Source organism: Symphodus melops (genome assembly GCF_947650265.1).
Source record: "Symphodus melops genome assembly, chromosome: 11".
In the NCBI taxonomy this organism is placed as follows: domain Eukaryota; kingdom Metazoa; phylum Chordata; class Actinopteri; order Labriformes; family Labridae; genus Symphodus; species Symphodus melops.
In genome coordinates, this window is record NC_136701.1 from 783560 (window position 1) to 802594 (window position 19035).

Consider the following 19035-nt stretch of genomic DNA (forward strand, 5'->3'; position numbering starts at 1 on the left):
AGAGTTTGACCAGCAGAGGGAGCCACTGTTCTCCTCCTCACAGGCTGCAGGTAATCTGTGAGACAACCTGCCATCCCTGAATGACTAGTTGTTGCATCACACACACACACACACACCACACACACACACACACACACACACACACACACACACACACACACACACACACACACACACACACACACACACACACACACACACACACACACACACACACAGAGTCCGGGCGTCCCGCCAGAGGAGGGCTTGGCACTAGGAGCAGGAAGTTCCTTGTTTGGGTGTCAGGATGTCCGTTGCAGCAACAGGAAACTCCATATTTGGCGAAAGTTGAATTATTCTTTCCTTTCGGGAGCCAAGTCTGATCCTATTGGCTGTTTAACACACACACACACACACACACACACACACACACACACACTGGATTTACTGCTGACATAAATACCAGTGTGTAAGTGTGTGTGTTTTGTGAGTGTGTTTACATACTGACTTTGAACTTGTGTTCTCCTCCTTTCTTTTTCAGTTTGAATGTTGGTCGTCAATGTCATGTTTCTCTTAGACCGCGTGCATGCTGTGCATTCATTGGTTGTTGATGTCATCTTGTTTTTATTTATTCACATTTGTCAACATGTCTGATCCTGATGATCAGATAAATACTTCATGATCATATTTTATCTGATCTGACATCTTATCTTTCTTTGGACTCTAAACAGGTTTAATGTCATACCTGCTGCAGACGTTACAGCCTATTTACCTGCTGCAGACGTTACAGTCTGTTTACCTGCTGCAGACGTTACAGCCTGTTTACCTGCTGCAGACGTTACAGTCTGTTTACCTGCTGCAGACGTTACAGCCTGTTTACCTGCTGCAGACGTTACAGTCTGTTTACCTGCTGCAGACGTTACAGCCTGTTTACCTGCTGCAGACACGTTACAGTCTGTTTACCTGCTGCAGACGTTACAGTCTGTTTACCTGCTGCAGACGTTACAGTCTGTTTACCTGCTGCAGACGTTACAGTCTGTTTACCTGCTGCAGACGTTACAGTCTGTTTACCTGCTGCAGACGTTACAGCCTGTTTACCTGCTGCAGACGTTACAGCCTGTTTACCTGCTGCAGGATGTTACAGCCTGTTTACCTGCTGCAGGATGTTACAGCCTGTTTACCTGCTGCAGGATGTTACAGCCTGTTTACCTGCTGCAGACGTTACAGTCTGTTTACCTGCTGCAGACGTTACAGCCTGTTTACCTGCTGCAGGATGTTACAGCCTGTTTACCTGCTGCAGGATGTAGATCTGTGCTGGATACTCAGAGTGATAAAAAAAAAGAACGACAGTGTAAATCTCATGAATCAAAGTCTGAGTTTGAAAAACAGGAAGTAAACCTTTTAATCTTTAAAAAACAAACGTTCAGTGAAAGTCAAACACTGAGCTGCAATGTAAACATACAAACATGTGGAACCTACACAGTAGGTGAAACACATGAAGCCTCCTCCAATCAGCTGCTTCCTCTCTGAGTCTTTCTCACATCGTCCAGGAACTACAGAGGCTGAGGAGGCTCCAAACAAACCAATCAACACGCACCTGTGTTGACCTTTGACCTGAAGTGTGTGTTCAGTCAGTTCAGTCAGGGGTCAAAGGTCACAGGTGACTTCCTGTCCATCAGCAGGTGTTGGAGCTGTGAGGGAGGAGCTCAGGCTGAGGCGAGGAGGAGGGGACGCAGGGTGGGAGGAGCAGGGCGGCGGGGGAGGAGGAGCTGTGAGTAGGGGAGGAGTATGAGGAGCAGGGAGAGGAGGTGTGAGGGGAGATGGAGGGGAGGGGGGCAGACGGGGAACAGGTCCTGCGCTCTCGCTGTCTCTGGTGGATCTTGGCGTGTCTTTTGCGTTCGTCGCTGCGAGCGAACTTGCGTCCGCACTCCCCACAGGAGAACGGCTTCTCGCCCGTGTGAGTGCGGATGTGCGTGGTCAGGTGGTCGCTGCGGCTAAAGCTGCGCATGCAGATTCGACACTGGAACGGTTTCTGACCGGTGTGCACACGCACGTGGCGGGTCAGCTCGTCGGAGCGGGAGAAGCGGCGGTCACAGCCGTCAGCCGGGCAGGCGTACGGACGCTCATGAGGCGGAGTCTTGCACTGACGGCCTGCAGGTGACTTCCTGCTCCTGCTGGACTTAGCGGTCTGGTCCTGTGGGGGTGGGCTTTGGGTCTGGGACGAGAAGGCCTTTATGGTGGAGAGCGGCGTGAGGGGGGGCTGGTTCTGCATCAGGACAGGTTTCTGGTCAATAACCAGCTCGCTGTTCCGCGGCGCCTGAGGAAGAAGGTAATCCGGGAGCATTGGTACCCCGACAGGTGAGGAAAGGCCGAGCCTGGAGGAGGAGGAGGGGTAGGCGGGAGGGGGGCCCTGTGGCTGGAAAGCTGGGGGCGCCGTCTGGGAGTCAGCATGAGGGAGGAGGGAGGAGATGGCAGCGGTGGTGTACGTCGGCGTCGAAGAGAAGATGGAGGTGACATCACTGCCGCCGCAGCTGAAGCTCTGCTGGGACAGTGAGGATGATGATGTCACTGAGGATGAAGATGAAGAAAGGCAGCAGGCTGCAGCAGGAGGCGCCGCCATGCTGACCAACCCCGTGACCAGGCTGAGGAGAGGCTCCGTCCACAGGCCGCCGCTGGAGGTGGACGGCTCGAAGGAGAAGCGCCCGCTGTAGGTCAGGTGGGGAAGGCGGGGGGTGAGAGGGGGGAGAGACTGCAGGTCGAGCAAGTCCGATAGAGAGTCTGAGAGAGAGAGAGAGAGAGAGACAGGTGAGCGACAGGTAACAGCTGGCAGAAGTTTGCTGTGATCTGATTGGCTGTTTATCTTCCTGCACTGATTAAAAACTCTCTCCTGTTATTAACTAAATATTAAAACCTCTCATTAAGATCAGATATTATCTAAAAACACTTTGAATGAGTTTAACCAGAATCTTAGGATCCAACTTATTTCATATTGTTTGACTTTATCTGACTGAACCTTTTAAAAGGTTTTAACGGCCCTGGTCTCCCGCTCCTCACCTCCGTACTCCCCGTGCTCCCCGCTCAGCAGCCCGGCTCCCTCTGCAGCGGAGGCGGCCAGCAGCGAGCCTCCCGCCGCGGCGTTCTGCAGCAGCATGCGCAGCTCCTCCAGCTTGGAGAATCCGTCCAGCGGGGAGAGGGGCTGCGGGAGGCCGGCTAGGGGATCCGAGATCTGCAGGGCGGACCGAAAAAGCTCCGCTTTGGTTGCTGCCATGTCCGTGCAAGAGGCGGAGGAGGCAGGTGTGGAGCTCAGCCGCTCCGGGAGTTCCTGAGAGCCGGTCTGGTCCTGGGACGTGAGCGGGTCGGGCTCCGCCGCTATGCCCTGCGGAGAGGCACTCCGGCCGGGTTGAAGCTGCTGCTCAGGCCGCTGGTGCTCCAAGGCTGGAGGGTCCGCGGCTCCGGGTCCTGGTCCCGGGTGTTGAGGATTGTTTCAGTAAGTTTGTGATGAGGTCATCACAGAAAAGTAAACATAAACATCTGTTTCCGGTCAGTGTTTTCAGAGCTCGTGCAAACACCTTGAACTTCAGAGCCGTCAGAATCCTTCAATGAGGATTCCCGGCTTTATAAAGACTCCTGCGTGACGTAGATTTCCATATATGGCAGGGAGGAAGCCCATATTTGGTCTGGGGGGTGAGCGCGTAAACTGGGTTGACTCGATGCTCTTTTGCAGCTTGCGCCATTTCTTACTCTGATTCTGGACCTTAAAGGATCCGATCTAGTTCGGATCGAGGTGCGGCTCGGTGTCCAGTGTGTGTCGGCCGGACTGGACCCGTAAACGGTGCTAAGCCAGGCGCCATGGCCGGAAGCCCCCGCGACACGTCACGACGCAGAGCAGTTTTTTCGGCTGCTACGTAACATGGAACCCTTCCAGCCGCGTCATCACTTCCCCAGGCCTTATATGGGCATCTTCCTGTCAAACTGATCTTAGAGCTGCAGGTTGAACAGTCACGGTGTCAGAAGTCAGAGAAGGTCTCGGCTGGTTCAGGAGGGAAGTCCTTCATACTGTACCTGTCCTGCACGCGCCATGTTCAGCAGGTGAACTATCACACAGAGAGGTATAACCATTCCTAACATGTTCTATTAGTTGCATGCAAACCTATTTAACATCAAATACTTCATGCATAAAACACAATAAATAGAAAAATATGCCAGTTTGTACTTATATATATATTAAATGATTCCATTTATTCTTTTAAAGGGATCACTCAGTCCAGCAAACGTCTTCTCCTTAAGTTTCTGTAGGAACTTTCTGCCCCCTGGTGGATGACCTATGTACTGCACATGTCTGATTAAAGATCCCTCTGAAGAGGCCGGCTTAATATGTGCAAATAATAAACTTTCAAACATTTTGTAACCCTCAGGTCAAACTGGCTTCTCACTTGTAAGAGTATTGATGCACATTTATGTTCTCCTGTTCTGGCTCCATACAGGCGTGCTGGAGCTGATCCCATCCCTGTCATGAGGCGAGAGGCGGGGTTACTCCTGGGACTGGTCACCTGTCAATCACAGGGTTGACATGGACCAGCCACTCACATTCACACTTACAGGTAGCTCACTTTAGCTCACGTTAGCTCACTGAAGAACCTGGATGAAAAAATGCACTTTTGCTACTTTTGAATGTCAGTGGGCCGATTTTCTTCACCGTATATTAATATTTCCTTTGTGAAAAGTCACTGCCGGAAAAGACGTTCTGAGCGGACCAATCACAGTCCTTCCGGTTCAGGATTTTTTGGAGGTCTGTGTAGAGCCACTGCGTAGGATCCGCATAAGGGTCCACGTCGACCGCCTAGCTACAGCGCAGACGCGACGCAGAATTATAAATTAGGCTTTATCGCAGCTGAAAACACAGATTTGCTCGTGTAATGACGCAGTGGATCGTTGTGTCATATTTTCATAAATGTTAATATTGAGAAGTGTATATGCATGTTTGTTTTTTTTTTCAAAAAGTCTGAGGCACTTCTTTAATTAAAAAGCCTTTAATTCATCAGGGCTAAAGGTTCATAAAAACAAGCCAACAGGTTTAAGCCATATGCCTTCAGCTGCCCCGATGAATGGAGTTAAAATAACAAGTACTTCAATAAAGTATGAGAAGCAAATGTCAAATAAAATATGAAGAATGATGTAAAAAAAAAAAAAAAAGCAAGTAAAATATAGTTGTTGAACAGGATATTGAACTTTTCTTCAGCGTTGTTTCTGACTTATTTTCTGTATTTGTTCATGAAGGAAACATTTAAAGGTCAATTTAAATCAAATTCATTTCTGTCGTCAGGATAGTTTAACAGTGAACACATTTAACTCTAAACAATATTTATGATCATTAAAAGAGGAAAAAGTTGCTTCTTCAACACACTGCAAACCCAGAAAATCTTGAGACGTTCAGGTGGAACAGTTCAGCAACGGGTTGGAAAAGGAACACTTGGAGGATGCGGGCATCGATCCCGCTACCTCTCGCATGCTAAGCGAGCGCTCTACCATTTGAGCTAATCCCCCGGATGATGACAGGAAGCTACAGCTGTCAGTATTTATAGTCAACACATTCAGAGTTATACGACGACTGGAAGCGGTCTGTTCTGTTATCCGTCTTTCCGACAGTTGACTTCTGATTCGGCGGAAAGGAATCAACGCTTAAAGTGATTGGCCGGAATCTAAGTGACGTCTTGAAGGGGCGGGAAGCTGTTTCGCTGTAAAATGAAAGATAAGAAAAACCATCGTTGTGCCGATTCAATCGGTTAACTGTTACTCACTTCATGTTAACTGTGACTGATTGACACATTGAAAGTGTAATAAGTAGAGTTGTACAGTCAAATGTCTAAATTAATAAAAAAGGGACGAAACCTACCTTTTGTTGATTAGTAATATTAAACCAACCTTAAATATTCCCAACAGTTTTCAAAGCCAGAGAAATCCTTTACTTTATAGTTTTAAAGGAGACATATTAGTCCCCCTTTTTTCACATTTGAAACAGTCCCCCTAAGGTCTAAATGAAACATCTGTGCCGGTCTTTGGTCCAAATATAACATGAATCAAGCAGCAGAGGAGGTTTGTGACCCTGTAGAAACCAGCTCTCTCAGAACGCTCCGTTTTGGTGTGTGTGTCTCTTTAAATGCAATAAGCCCCGCCCCCTGAGTTTTCCCTGTAGACATCACTCCTCTGTAGATACAATAATAATGGCAGACCCATGCAAAAGTTTAGCTCTAGGCCGGAGGTGGAGTCCATGGGTGGAGATACCAGGAGAGGGGAGGGGCTTTTCCTACCAGAATCCAACTTGTGATGTCACAAACTGAGAAAATTTGAAACTGAGCATTTTTCTCTGTGTGGTAAGACTTAAGCCGATCACGTACAAAGGACTGGATGGATTTATTTCGTATTTTGTGGGTTGATGACGCTCAGGTTACCCAAATAAATGTTCAAAAACACTGTAAAAGTAGATTTTTCATAATATCTCCCCTTCAACCACACTGTAAAAATGAATCGATGTCACACATATGTTCCTGCAGGTAGTGCTGGAGTTCAGTCAGTGGTCAGTCTTATTGGAAATCCTGTCTCACTGTAACTTTCATATTTTTTTAGGCCAACCTAGTAAGAATCATTTCCATGGGTTATAACGAGAATTCTCCTTTGGGATTTTTTCATTGTATTTTGAATGATTGCAGAAAATAATCTGTGTGTCAAACACACGTTTCTGATGCTGTTTAGTTCAGCTGGATAATCTTTACAGGTGAACACCAAAAATATAAAGTTTGAAGAGTTAATGCAGCCAAGAGAAGTAAAAAGCTAACGTTATGCTACAAGCTAACTACACCGTGGTCGGTTGATTTTGACGTCACAACCGTTATGCTTCATCGATCTAATCAGCGGTTTTGACAAGCTAGCTAAACGTTAGCTTAGTAAGTTGTTTATTAACTTATATTTACAAGAGCACTGAAAAACATGACTAGAGGCTGTAAGGAGGATTAGGGAGAGAGTTCCCGGCGTGATGACGTGTAATGTCACCATGACAACCACTGTAGCCTCATTTAGCCACTTGTTAGCAACCGCCGTTTTAAGTATGCATAAAAACGTTAAAATTCCCAGGTAGGGGTTAGCTAATGTAGTTTATCTCGTCGAACAAAACATCAACATCTCTTCAGCTTGTGTTAACCACAGACCTTATTTCAGTCTAAACACAAACACATTCAAAATCCACATTTAGACTTTTAGAGTTAGGAACCCATGGAGCTAACATGCTAACTCACTTCCTGGTTTTAGGACTCATTCCTGTGCCAGTCTATTAAGGACAGATGCCTTCTGTCTGCGAGCATCAAGGACACAAAACATGATGCGTGATGAACGCGCTGACATCGCCACTACATTGGTCTGTAAGCAGTTCATGACTGTATGAAGAACAGCTGAGCTCATGATCAGACGATGTTTGTCAGAACGCTGGAGGGGAAAGTGTCAAAAATAAAAACCTTTAATGAACTGAGAGCAAACAGGTCTGATAAAGCAAATGACAACTGAGATTAAGTTATAAAAAAATACAATCCCTCTTTGTGTGTGTGTGTGTGTGTGTGTGTGTGTGTGTGTGTGTGTGTGTGTGTGTGTGTGTATGTGTGTGTGTGTGTGTGTGTGTGTGTGTGTGTGTGTGTGTGTGTGTGTGCTCACCTGCTTTATAAAGAACATGACAGAGCGTGCAGCAGAAATAGGACAAAGCTGAGACATATCGGCATGTGGCAGCCGGCTGAAGGAATACCAACCGGGCTGCATTTAGATTGTGAGCACACGGGCACACACACACACACACACACACACACACACACACACACACACACACACAGGAATGCTGCTGGAAGTTTCCGGCTGGCCTGTGTGGGTATAAAAGCAGCTGAGAGAAGCTCATCACACAAACCGACTCCAGACTCCAAACTGAAGCCGCTGATCTGAAAGCTAAACCTCTTCCACCGCCACCATCAGGATGTTGTGTCCCAGAGTCTTCCAGCCCTCCCCGATGGCCATGACGCCCTTCCTGGACCTGCACTGGCCGGTCCGCAGCCTTTGGCCCGAGACCCGGCCCCTGTTCTTCCAGCTGGAGCAGGAGATGATCCGTCAAATGCAGGAGATGAGGCAGAGTATGGAGTACATGGAGCGGCTGCACCAGAAGATCTTTGAGGAGATAGACTCCTCCTCCTCCTCCTCTGCAGGGTTTTTTAAACCCATCGCCTTCCAGGAGCTGGGGAGGGACGGGGGCAGCTTTGCCCTCAGTCTGGACACGCAGGAGTTCTCGCCAGAGGAGCTGTCTGTCAAACAGGTGGGCAGGAAGCTGAGGGTGAGCGGCCGCACAGAGAAGAAGAAGGAGGACGAGAAGGGCTCATACTCGTACAGGTGTCAGGAGTTCAGGCAGGAGTTCGACCTGCCCGATGGCGTCGACCCGGAGGCCGTCAGCTGCTCGCTGGTGGGGGGGCGTCTGCAGATCCAGGCTCTACAGGAAAAACCAGCGCATGATGGAAAGGAGAGGGTCATCCCAATCAACGTCACCTCGACCCCCGCAATCACGTCGTCCAGCAGTGGCGCTGAGGAGAGCGTCCCCTCTCCCTCGTCCTCCTCAGAGAGCTGTCCTCTTAAAAACTGAACCCACACAGAGTGAACCATCGTTTCTTTTCACCCATCTTTGTAGTTTCAGTGTGTGTTTCCGATTGTGAAGGACGGAGGGGACATGAAGCTCATATTAACTTGCACTTTAATTTGAACTCTATTATTAGGTCGTCTGTGATATTTGACACGTCATGATGAAGTTAGATTCACACTTCCTGTTTGTCACATTTAAAGAGACAGGACGATGTTACGTTTGTTCAGTTGGAATGATAACTATCAAACAGAGTGAACCATCTCATGAATATTCCTATCTTTGTAGTTTCAGCGTTGTGCGTCTGATAACACGGGGAACATGACGCTGATGTTCTTTACTCGCACTTTGATTAAAAACTCATCTTTTTAATGAACTTTGGATGTTTCCTGACTTTGTTCAGACTTGTTGGTTTCCTCTCCGGCATGTGATGAAGGATTAGATTATCTTCTCCGTAAGCCTCCACATATATGTTATACAGGTCCTGAACATTTGAATGATGTTATAATTTAACATCATTCAAATGTTCAGGATTGTGAAACCACACAAAGAGCGCCTGAACGCAGCGACGTCTGCCTCGGTCAAATCCACGAGACGATTTCAAAAAGCTGATTAGGAGACCGAAGACGCCGCTAAAAAAATGGAGCGAATAACAACGAGGCTAATATAAAAGCTCGTCTGAAACTTTATTTTTGGCAGCCATTTTGAAATGCCAGAACTCGAATTGTGATTCCGACAAATGAGAGCTCATTTTAGAGGGGCCATATGTGACTTTCAAAAACACTGCATTTATAGTGACACCGCCGAATGGCCAAGTGACTGATCAATAGATACAAGTCACATTTATATAAATCGGCTCTGATTTTCCTCCAAAGCTCCAGGAGGAGTGTTATTTTATGTTCAACACACACACACACACACACACACACACACACACACACACACACACACACACCTCTGGAAACATTAAGCCAGTGAATATCCAGAGTTTCAGGACCGATGTTGACGCAGTTCACCTGACGGCCATGAGGGGTCACTACAAACAGTATTTCTAAAAATATAGACTTTTTAAAAAAAAATTTTTTTTAAATAAATTCACCAAAACTTAAAATGGTAGACAGAGACAACAATAAACCACAGGACACCAGTTCTCTGCTTTCTTTGTAAAATAATTCTCAATAAACTTAATTTATTCACAAACTGCTTTTTCAAATTGCCTTGTTATCATTGTTCTTTTTTTTGTTTTTTTAAATCACATACAATAAAAAACATTTCTGAAAGACGAGACGTCTGAGTCTCTGCGCTAACTTTGTACACGTCAGCTCCTCCTTCGTCCTCGAGCCGCGCTGCGTTCACGGCCGACGCTTCGTCACGCTCAGACATCAGATTAGAAATATTAAGAAAAAACAGCAGAAAATGAAAAACAGAGGGACTCAAAATGTAACAGCTACAGAACACGTTTCCTTTTTTTTCTTCTAACGTCTTGATTTACAGAATAATAGAATATGTTCAGTTAAGGCTTTAATGTTGAGTGTAATGAAGCAAACCAACCAGGAGTGTGTGTGTGTGTGTGTGTGTGTGTGTGTGTGTGTGTGTGTGTGTGTGTGTGTGTGTGTGTGTGTGTGTGTGTGTGTGTGTGTGTTAAAGGGGACACTTCAGTTCAGTTCGTCTCGGTTCAGCTCGCATTTTGTGGCATTTCCAAAGTTGGGAAAGATCCTGAATAACCGACCCGTACTGTCCCACTTTTTGGGACTCTTCCGTTGGGGGGGCCAAGAATATCGATCAGACCCTAAAAGGTGGAGCTAAACACTGCAGTCCGTTGATTGGTCGAAAGAATTGTCACTTCCTGTGTGATAGCGGCGAACACTTCCCCGCCGCGTTTAAACAGTGTCGATAGTTTTTTCAAAGCTGGATCGAGTTTAGTGATAAAGAGTCACATGATGAGGTGACCTGATGGATGTCTTCTTCGTTGGTTTTGTTTGCGTCGCGTTTTTCTCCTTTGTTGAATTTATTAGCGGGCTAGCTGTTAGCGATTAGCTGCTATTATGTGGTGTGGAAACACAAACCGAACCAAACTGTACCGATCCGTACCGGACCGCTGTGTGGTTTAGTGTTCACTAAACACTGCAGCCTTGTTCATGTTGCACCTTTAAATCTCTTTTTTTTTTTTTGTTGTTGGTCTGAACACAAAATTTCACGAGATCTAATTTTTGTGCGATGAAGCAGCAGCCTGTTTTTTCTTTTCGATAAACAGGACGTCGTAGTCTGTATGCTAAGCTAGGCTAACTCTGTCCTGACCGTGGCTTTAGCACTAGCATGATGTTTGTCAACAAACAGCTGATTTTATTCAACAATGTGTGTTGGAAAAAAAAAAAAAAAAAGTGTAAAAATGACAAACTGACTTTGCAGCATTTCACGTGTTTTTAACCCTCTGATGTCCACGCCGCCGCAGCTCGCCGTCACAAACTCTGAAAGAACTCACCGCAGGAACAATTAGCCATCACCACCAATGTTCAGTTTTTGATCAGACGCTTTAAAAGGAATGATGCATTCAGGGACAGTTCGACATCTCAGACGTAACAGTTTTCTGCTAAAGCGAATTAACTCGTCCTAAATAATTTAATTGATTGTCCTATAGATTATCTTAAGTGCCTTTGGATAACTGACTGTCAACTCTCCCACATTAAAATGCCCTTGAATGCATCGCTGACGGAGTCGAGTTTATTTTACATATTATCACATGAGAGGAAAAAAACAAATATTAATAGAAAATAATGAGTAAACAAAAAGGAAGGAAATCAACTTGAAACCGGAAACAGGAAGTGGAATTATCAGCAGGGTGATGAAAGCAGCGCTCAGTCAAAGTGTGAAATGCTTCAATGTGCACATTATATGTGTGTGTGTGTTAACAGCAGGGATGTCCCGATACGATACTGCAGCCTTGAGTATCGGCAGATACCGATATGATATCAGCACGAATCGCACAAACGTTGATGACTTATTTTGTGGTGTTGATGTTCGATCAGGTTGGATCAGGTTTGATCAGGTTGGATCAGGTTGGATCAGGTTGGATCATGTTGGATCAGGTTGGATCAGGTTGGATCAGGTTGGATCAGGTTGGATCAGGTTGGATCAGGTTGGATCAGATTCGATCAGGTTGGATCAGGTTGGATCAGGTTGGATCAGGTTGGATCAGGTTGGATCAGGTGACGTCACTCAAACACAGAACAACAGTCGGCAACATGAGAAAAACTGACCCATTTATTATTAACCAATTGGTTACATACATTTTAACCTTCAACATAATATCTACAGTATTCTACAAGTGAATAAAATAAATACAACATAAATTAGAAGACCCTGAAAAATAAGTTAAATAAATCCAATAAAAACAAAATTATACTTTTAAATCTCTGCTCATCGGAGATTTTAGATGCAGTCCGATAAACTCCCATGTTCATTTTCTGGCTGATATTGGACCGATATCCGATATCAATATCGGGTCGGGACACCCCTCGTTAACAGCCACGTCTTAAAGGAACAAGAACAACGTGGTGACACGTTGGCTCCAGGTGAGTTCAAGCTGGAGACCTGTGAGCGTGCGGCGGTCCTGGATCCTGATTGGATCCCACAGCAGACGTCCTGATCGGGCTTCTTGTTTTTGATGGCCGTTAATTCACAGATTGTTTTTGTTTAATTGAAACAAAAAGAATCACTGAAAGATTAATACTGTTTTAGAACATGTGGTAAAAAGTGCACACACGCGCGCGCGCGCACACACACACGGGAACACTCAGGTGAACGACAGCATCAGTGGCTACCTGCACTCAGTGACGTCTGACAGAACAACACGACTTCACAGCAGCGACCCTGAACGCATCACCATGTTGAGGACACACACACACACACACACACACACACACACACACACACACACACACACACACACACACACACACACACACACACACACACACACACACACACACACACACACACACACACACACACACACACACACACACACACACACACACACACACACACACACACACACACACACACACACACACACAGTATAAAGAATGGACGACGCAACGCCTCGCTTTAAGTGAAGCCAAAAGAATTGGCGCTGGCCCGTGCAGAGTGTGTGCAGTGACGCTCATAAGCTCCGCCTCCTCCATGTTAACGGATCAAACACGTTCAGATAAACGCTCCTCAAACAGGCTTCATCTTCAGTTCTGATCATTTTTATGAAAAGTTTAGTTTTCATAATTTATTAGATGGAAAAAAAAAAAAAAAAAAAGCGTGGGAAGAACGTCATGATTGACAGCTTGGTTGACCAATGAGGCTCCTGCGTAGAGAAGGAACGGCGAGAGGAAAAAAAAACACGACCGAAGATAAGTTTCCATAACCGCGTCGAGTGTTGGCTTCAAACCGACAACCATCTGTCCTGGACGACACCCGCCTGAGTGACCTTTGACCCTAAACAGGAAGTTAAAGGTTTTAATTAGCAGCTCCGGGTGACGGAGAAGCGCTTCACGCCAAATGAGCGACATGTCAGCACCTTGGCTTCATCTTTATACAGCGGAGGAAGTGAAGGCGTGACGTCCATATGTAAATACAGGACATCGGCGTGTGTGTGTGTGTGTGTGTGTGTGTGTGTGTGTGTGTGTGTGTGTGTGTGTGTGAGTGAGATGAGTCAGGGCGCTGCTGTGAGGTAGCACTCGTCTCGTCAGACTGAACAGCTGTGAGTGAACACACCTGGAGGTGGAGAAGCACCTGCACGGTCCGAGTCCGAGTCACAGCGCCGCCTCAGGTAGCCGTGACCTGACGAGCTGGCGTGTCGGGTGGGACTCGTGTGCGGCGTCCTCCGATCTCAGGTGAGCTGAACTTCCGTCACAGCGTCGAGCGGCCGTCACGTCATCGCCGTCGTGATCAATCAGCCTCGTTAACAGCTCGTCCAATGAGAGGTGTTGTTCCTGAGAGCCTTGCTGATTGGGGGCAAGGAGGTGCAGAGTGTCGAGATGGTCCGGAAACAGGAAGTGGGAGGGGGGGGGGCGGGGGGGGGATCATTTCAAAATAAAACTAGATTATCAAACTGAAACAGAGAACAGCCTTCCATTTACAAATGTGTCAATTCTCTTCGATTAAGTTCAGGTCCAGTTCTGTACAATCCCGCTCAAACACGGCCTGCTGCGCCGCCTCGCGCTCCGTCGCCTCCTCCTCGCCGTCGTCCTCGTCATCATCCTCGTCCTCGCGACACTCCTCGTCGCTCTCGCTGAGCGGCCCGATGCTGGACCTGCCCAGGCACTCAGCTGGCGAGCAGGAGCCCCGGAAGTCTCCCATGAAGGACTCCATGCCCGCGCACATGTCGCCGCCGCAGGCCAGCCTGCCGCCGCCGCGCTCCAGACACTGAGGGTCGATGCTGCGCGTCTGCAGGAAGTCACGTGACAAAAAACACAGCAGATATCAACATTTAAACAACAATCAGATCACTGACTCCAGTGGAAAATGTTTCTGCTGGTTACCACGGCAACCACAACAAAAGCCCTCGACAACCAGTACTGTGTAATGAAAGCGTGGCGTCTTTGGTACCTGGGTCATCTTGGTGAAGTCGAGGACGGGCCGGGCGCACGGTCTGTCGGGGTCTCGGCGGCGCTTCAGACCCGGCTTGAGCAGCAGCAGGTCGCAGGGCTGCGAATGGCAGCGAGGCAGCTGCGGCGGCAGACTCCGGCGCAGAGACGACGGCGTGCTGCAGGCCGAGGACGGCGAGGCGGGCACCGGACCCCCCCGTGCAACTCCAGCCATGGTGGCGCAGCCCGGTGGAGGCGGGGCCACAGCGTGACTCGGCACAGGATGAGGGGGGAGGAAGGTGGAGGCCGCCGAGTCTCTGATGAGCACGGGCGAGAGGGAGAAACGCCGCTGAGGAGGGGGAGGCGGGTGGAGAGGGGAGGGGGAGGAGGAGCAGGAGGACGGCGAGGGGAAGAAGCAGCAGCAGGCTCCGCCTCCCGCCGCCGCCTCACTGGGGTCCCAGGGGAAGCTCCAGGGCAGCGGCGAGTCCGGAGACAGCGCCAGGCTGAAGAAGGTGGGGCTTGACGAGGAGTGCAGCGACGAGTTCAGAGAGGAGCTGGGCGCTCGGAGAGGACAGGCTCCTCCCCCTGCCACGCCAGCCCCTATGCCGCCTCCTCCCGCCCCCACACCTCCCCCGGCGACTCCTCCCCCGGCGCCCCCATGGCACTGCTGGCGGCTGACGGGGGTCCAGACGCGCGACGCGCTGGGTCTCCAGGTGTAGCGGCAGCGCGACAGGTCCTCTGGCACCGACAGCGAGCGGCAGTGACGCTTTGGGGGCGGGGGAGGAGGGGGAGGGGGCCCGGGGCCGGGAGGGGCCACGGGGGCGCCGGGGAGAGACAGCTCGGACGCCGAGGTGCTGGGGGCCAGGGTCCGGTGCTGCTGAGGCTGAGAGGGGCCGTCCAGGGGGTCGCCCCCCTCCTGCAGGTGAGCATCAGGGGGCACCAGGGGCAGCGGGCCGGGGGGGAAACTAGAGCTCAGTAACCCCCCCTGCAGGCCGGACTTAGAGGGAGGGCAGAGCTGCCAGTAGCTGCTCTCTGTGGACACACACACACACACAGAGTATCAGAGGTGAATTCTGGGAGATGTAGTTCCCTGTGATTGATGAATTCAGAGTGAAGGTCTCACCAGGCATCAAGCCATCAGGGGGCCAGCACTCTGCGAGGGTTTTCGGGTCCAGCAGGGACTGAAAGACGAACAACACAAGTGTCAACATCCTGTTACATCTGCACGCTGATCAACTAAACCGCACGCCGTCGCCTGATTGGCTGACGAACCCAGAAGTATTAAAACGCTGTTTTTTTACCCTCACGTGGCGAGCGTCTCCCCTGCCTTTCAGAATAAAACTTCCTGTTCTTGTTTTTTTAATCTTCAGGGTTTGAATCACATCACATACACACGTCACCGAACTTTTTAACCCCTCGTGAACCAGGATGCGGTCTGAGACAGTCCTGCAGAGTCCCGATAGCTGTGCCAAAGTCCAGACTGAAAACTAGAGGGGGACAGAGTCTGGAGCAGTGTGTGTGTGTGTGTGTGTGTGTGTGTGTGTGTGTGTGTGTGTGTGTGTGTGTTCTTATTATTAGTTTGATGTCGACCGTGTGGAGGAGTCTACCTATAAATAAATAACCAAACATTCGGTGGCGAGGACTTCTATTTTTGTCGCCACAGTGTCAAACAGGCGTTGATAATATTTTATTTTGAAAGAATCATTTTGAGGGTCACTGTTCTGATATCGTGACGTCGGCAGATGTTACATCATATTAAGTCAAATAAAACGTGATTATAGATGTTTTATCTGTGAATGTGTGAAGTGGGCGTGTTCAGCGCCGACCTGACGAGTGCGAGTCTGCAGGTGAGTCTCACCAGGTAACAGTCCCCCGGCTGAGCAGGGTCGCCTTCCAGAGTCTGCTTCCTCAGGCTCTCCACCAGCAGCGTGACCGGAGCATGGCGGCGGGTGACGTGGGGGGAGATCGGCGAGGGAGGCGGGGACGAGACGGGGAGAGGAGGAGGGGAGGGGGGGAGGCCGGAGAACGGGGAGGTGAGGGGAAGAGAAAGAGGAGGAAGAGGAGGAGGAAGGAGGGGAGAGCCACACCCGTTTTTGTATCCGTCTGCTTGGTCAGTCTCAGAAGCGAAAGGGGGAGGGGCCAATGGCTGAGACTCCTCCTCCTCCTTACCACCTCAGGGCCTGGTAGCCCCGCCCAATCTCACAAGGACATCGTCACTCAGACGTTGCCCCCGGCAACACACCTGAAGAGAAAGGGGGAGTGAGAGTTATGTAAACCAGTCTGACACTTCCTGTTAAACAGCCAATAGGAAGCAAGCAGAGATCACAGGTGAGATAATGAATCTGAGAGCGAGGCGAGCGCGTCAGCGTGACGTGAAAAATAATATATTTTATTTATGGCCGCCTTTCAAAAAAATCCAAGGACGCCTTATCAGCAGACTTAAAAATAATAATAATTTAAATTCAGATAAACTGAAGACAGCGAGTCTTTAGCTAACGTTAGCATTGCTAACACTTAAAATCCACGACGTGTCTGAGCTTAACGTGGTCGCTCCGGTCGATACGTCCGCTTGACCTCCACGTATAGATCCAAACACCGACCGTGTGCTTGTTTACGTCTCGGCGGTAGAGAAAGAGGAGCGCAGGACCGCTAACACAAGCTACAGCGCCGACTAGTGGTGGGAGGCCGTCTTTCTTTGATCTTTGTTTGACGTGGATGATTGCAATTATTAGTTATCAAACACTAACATCGCTAACGCTAACATAAAAAGCTCTGACTGGTGAATAAATCGAGTCAGACGTAAAGCTAGCCGATCACTTGGCGTGCTGATAGGCCGGCGGGTTATTAAAGGGGACATGTTCTGAAAAGTCCACACTTTATGTTTTTTAACATTTGAGTGACCTGAGAAACTAAATCCACCCAGTCGTTTGTTTGTGGTCTGCTTCAGTCTGACCACACAGAGAAAAAAGCTCAGTTTCAAATGTTCTCAGTTTGTGACATCACAAGGTGGATTCTGTTAAATAAGCCCCTCCCCTTCCTTGGTATCTCCACCCATGGACTCCACCTCCAGTCTAGAGTAAAACGTTAGTTCAGGTCCGCCATTTTTATTCTCTCTACAGAGGAGTGATGTCTTCTGGGAAAACTCAGGGGGCGGGGCTTGTTACATTTAAAGAGACACACACCAAAACAGAGCGTTCAGAGAGAGCTGGTTTCTACAGGCTCACAAACCTCCTCTGGTCTTTGACTTATGCTATATTTGGACCAAAGACCGGCACAGATGTCTCATTTAGAGCACAGGGGGGCGCTGTTTGAAAAGATGGAAAATGGGGACAATATGTCCCCCCTTTAAAAACAACACGTAATGTCATATTTGGGGGTCTGAGACTTCTGTGTCGTTTGATTTTGCCTGAAATCATCAGTTTGAAAGTCTGGTTTGTAATCCGGCTCCTGAAGCAGACTTTCTGTGTTTGGCCCCCTCACTGTGAGAGGTCAGAGGTCAGGGGCCACACTCATGTATGCATGTTAATCCGTGCTAGATGAGGTTAAATAAAGCCTCTCCGTGTTTGCAGATGACGGGCTGACAGGGGAGGTCTAAGCAGAGCCGGACTCCCTGAGGCCGCTGGGCATCTCAGCTGCTGCTGCTAGCACGCGGCTAACGAATCCCATTGTTTTCAATGATGAATGCTAACACCCTGATGAAGCGTTTCTCCCTCCGGAGAGCAGAATCAAACTGCGAATGTCATGAAGCTTTTTGGACATGAACTCGATGTAGAAAAATAAAACCAGCCGGGTTTTAGATCAATTAACGCATCCGGTTACATCACCAAGCAGCTCAGCATCACCTGCATCGTTAGCCTGCTATAAATAATATGACATGTCGTTATTACTTTCAAGGTCGGCACAATAAATTCAGCCATTTTAACCCTTTAAAACACCACGTTTGACAGAACAGTGTCCCCCCCGCACAGGGTCGCTGCCTCCGGGCTCAGGCCGGGGGGTTCCGCGGGGCTGCGGGGCTAACAGGCGGCTACACCGGCCGTCTCTCTGCATCCAGGGGCAGCACCGAGCTAATGGTGGCTAACTGACCTGCCCAGCGCTAGCCGCGTTAGCAGCGTTAGCCGCGTTAGCCGCGCTAGCAGCGTTAGCCGCGTTAGCAGCGGTGATCTCACAAACAAACGGAGAATGTGAGATAGGATGTTCTCTCTATCGTCGCTCTTCCAGCCGTCAACTCACAGAGCATATTTCTGATTAAACATAAATGTTTCTTTGGACACGTCACCGCCACAACCTGCGAAAGCTAACGTGAATTATGACGGGGAAGATGATGCCGTGTGGCCGGCCTGTGAGCGCGGTGAGCGGCGCGTCAGGAGGAAAAACACGGCGGGATGCTGCGGGATGGATCAGCTCGCAGCGGCTAGCTTGCGTGGACAGATCCACCAACGCAGCGCTTATTGTGTCCATTGTCAGCCAAATATGTGCTTACCTTCTCGGACAAGCTCCTCCGAGTGCGGAGGTGAGTCGGCTCCAGTGATGCGGCGGAGCGCGGTGTATTGACCCAGTGTTATCACAGAGCTGAACGCGCCGCTCCGCCTGCCGCTGCCGCTGTCAGCGCCGAACCTCCACAATGAATTAAATCCGGATCTGAACGCTCATCGAGGACTCTGCGGGACCCGGGTCGACACCAGAAACCGGCTGAAATCAGTGTCCGCTGAGCTGCAATGATTAAAACATAATAATAAAGGGTGAGCGCGCACACGCCCGTGAGCGGCAGGCATTCATAAATAACATTTACGGCGGCAGGAGGAGGAGGAGGAGGAGGAGGGG

At 49.1% G+C, this 19035-nt stretch overlaps 3 protein-coding genes across 4 annotated transcripts; 1 reads left to right on the forward strand and 2 right to left on the reverse strand.

Annotated features, from left to right (window-relative positions):
• Positions 1–1356: 1356 nt before the first annotated feature.
• On the reverse strand, positions 1357–3855 carry LOC306831871 (early growth response protein 1-like). The gene is made up of 2 exons (XM_079356117.1): positions 3034–3855; positions 1357–2757 (listed from the first exon to the last, which is right to left on the reverse strand). The coding sequence occupies exons 1-2, from the start codon at positions 3245–3247 to the stop codon at positions 1655–1657; spliced, it is 1317 nt and encodes a 438-aa protein (XP_079212243.1). The 5' UTR covers positions 3248–3855; the 3' UTR covers positions 1357–1654.
• A 3970-nt stretch (positions 3856–7825) lies between these two features.
• LOC306831369 (heat shock protein beta-11-like) lies at positions 7826–9127 on the forward strand. Its single transcript, XM_079355441.1, has one exon. It carries the CDS (start codon positions 7988–7990, stop codon positions 8639–8641), a length of 654 nt encoding a protein of 217 aa, XP_079211567.1. The 5' UTR covers positions 7826–7987; the 3' UTR covers positions 8642–9127.
• A 2751-nt stretch (positions 9128–11878) lies between these two features.
• Positions 11879–16124, reverse strand: fam53c (family with sequence similarity 53 member C). Of its 2 annotated transcripts, XR_013780143.1 has the most exons (5): positions 16070–16124; positions 15335–15392; positions 14234–15243; positions 13400–14071; positions 11879–12350 (listed from the first exon to the last, which is right to left on the reverse strand). XR_013780143.1 is itself a non-coding variant. In XM_079356116.1 (4 exons), exons 2-4 carry the CDS (start codon positions 15339–15341, stop codon positions 13772–13774), a joined length of 1317 nt encoding a protein of 438 aa, XP_079212242.1. In that variant the 5' UTR covers positions 15342–15392; positions 16070–16124; the 3' UTR covers positions 12688–13771. The 2 variants fall into 2 exon arrangements, 1 of the variants encoding a protein (XP_079212242.1); XM_079356116.1 differs by lacking the exon at positions 11879–12350 and having other exon boundaries at positions 12688–14071.
• Positions 16125–19035: the final 2911 nt, after the last annotated feature.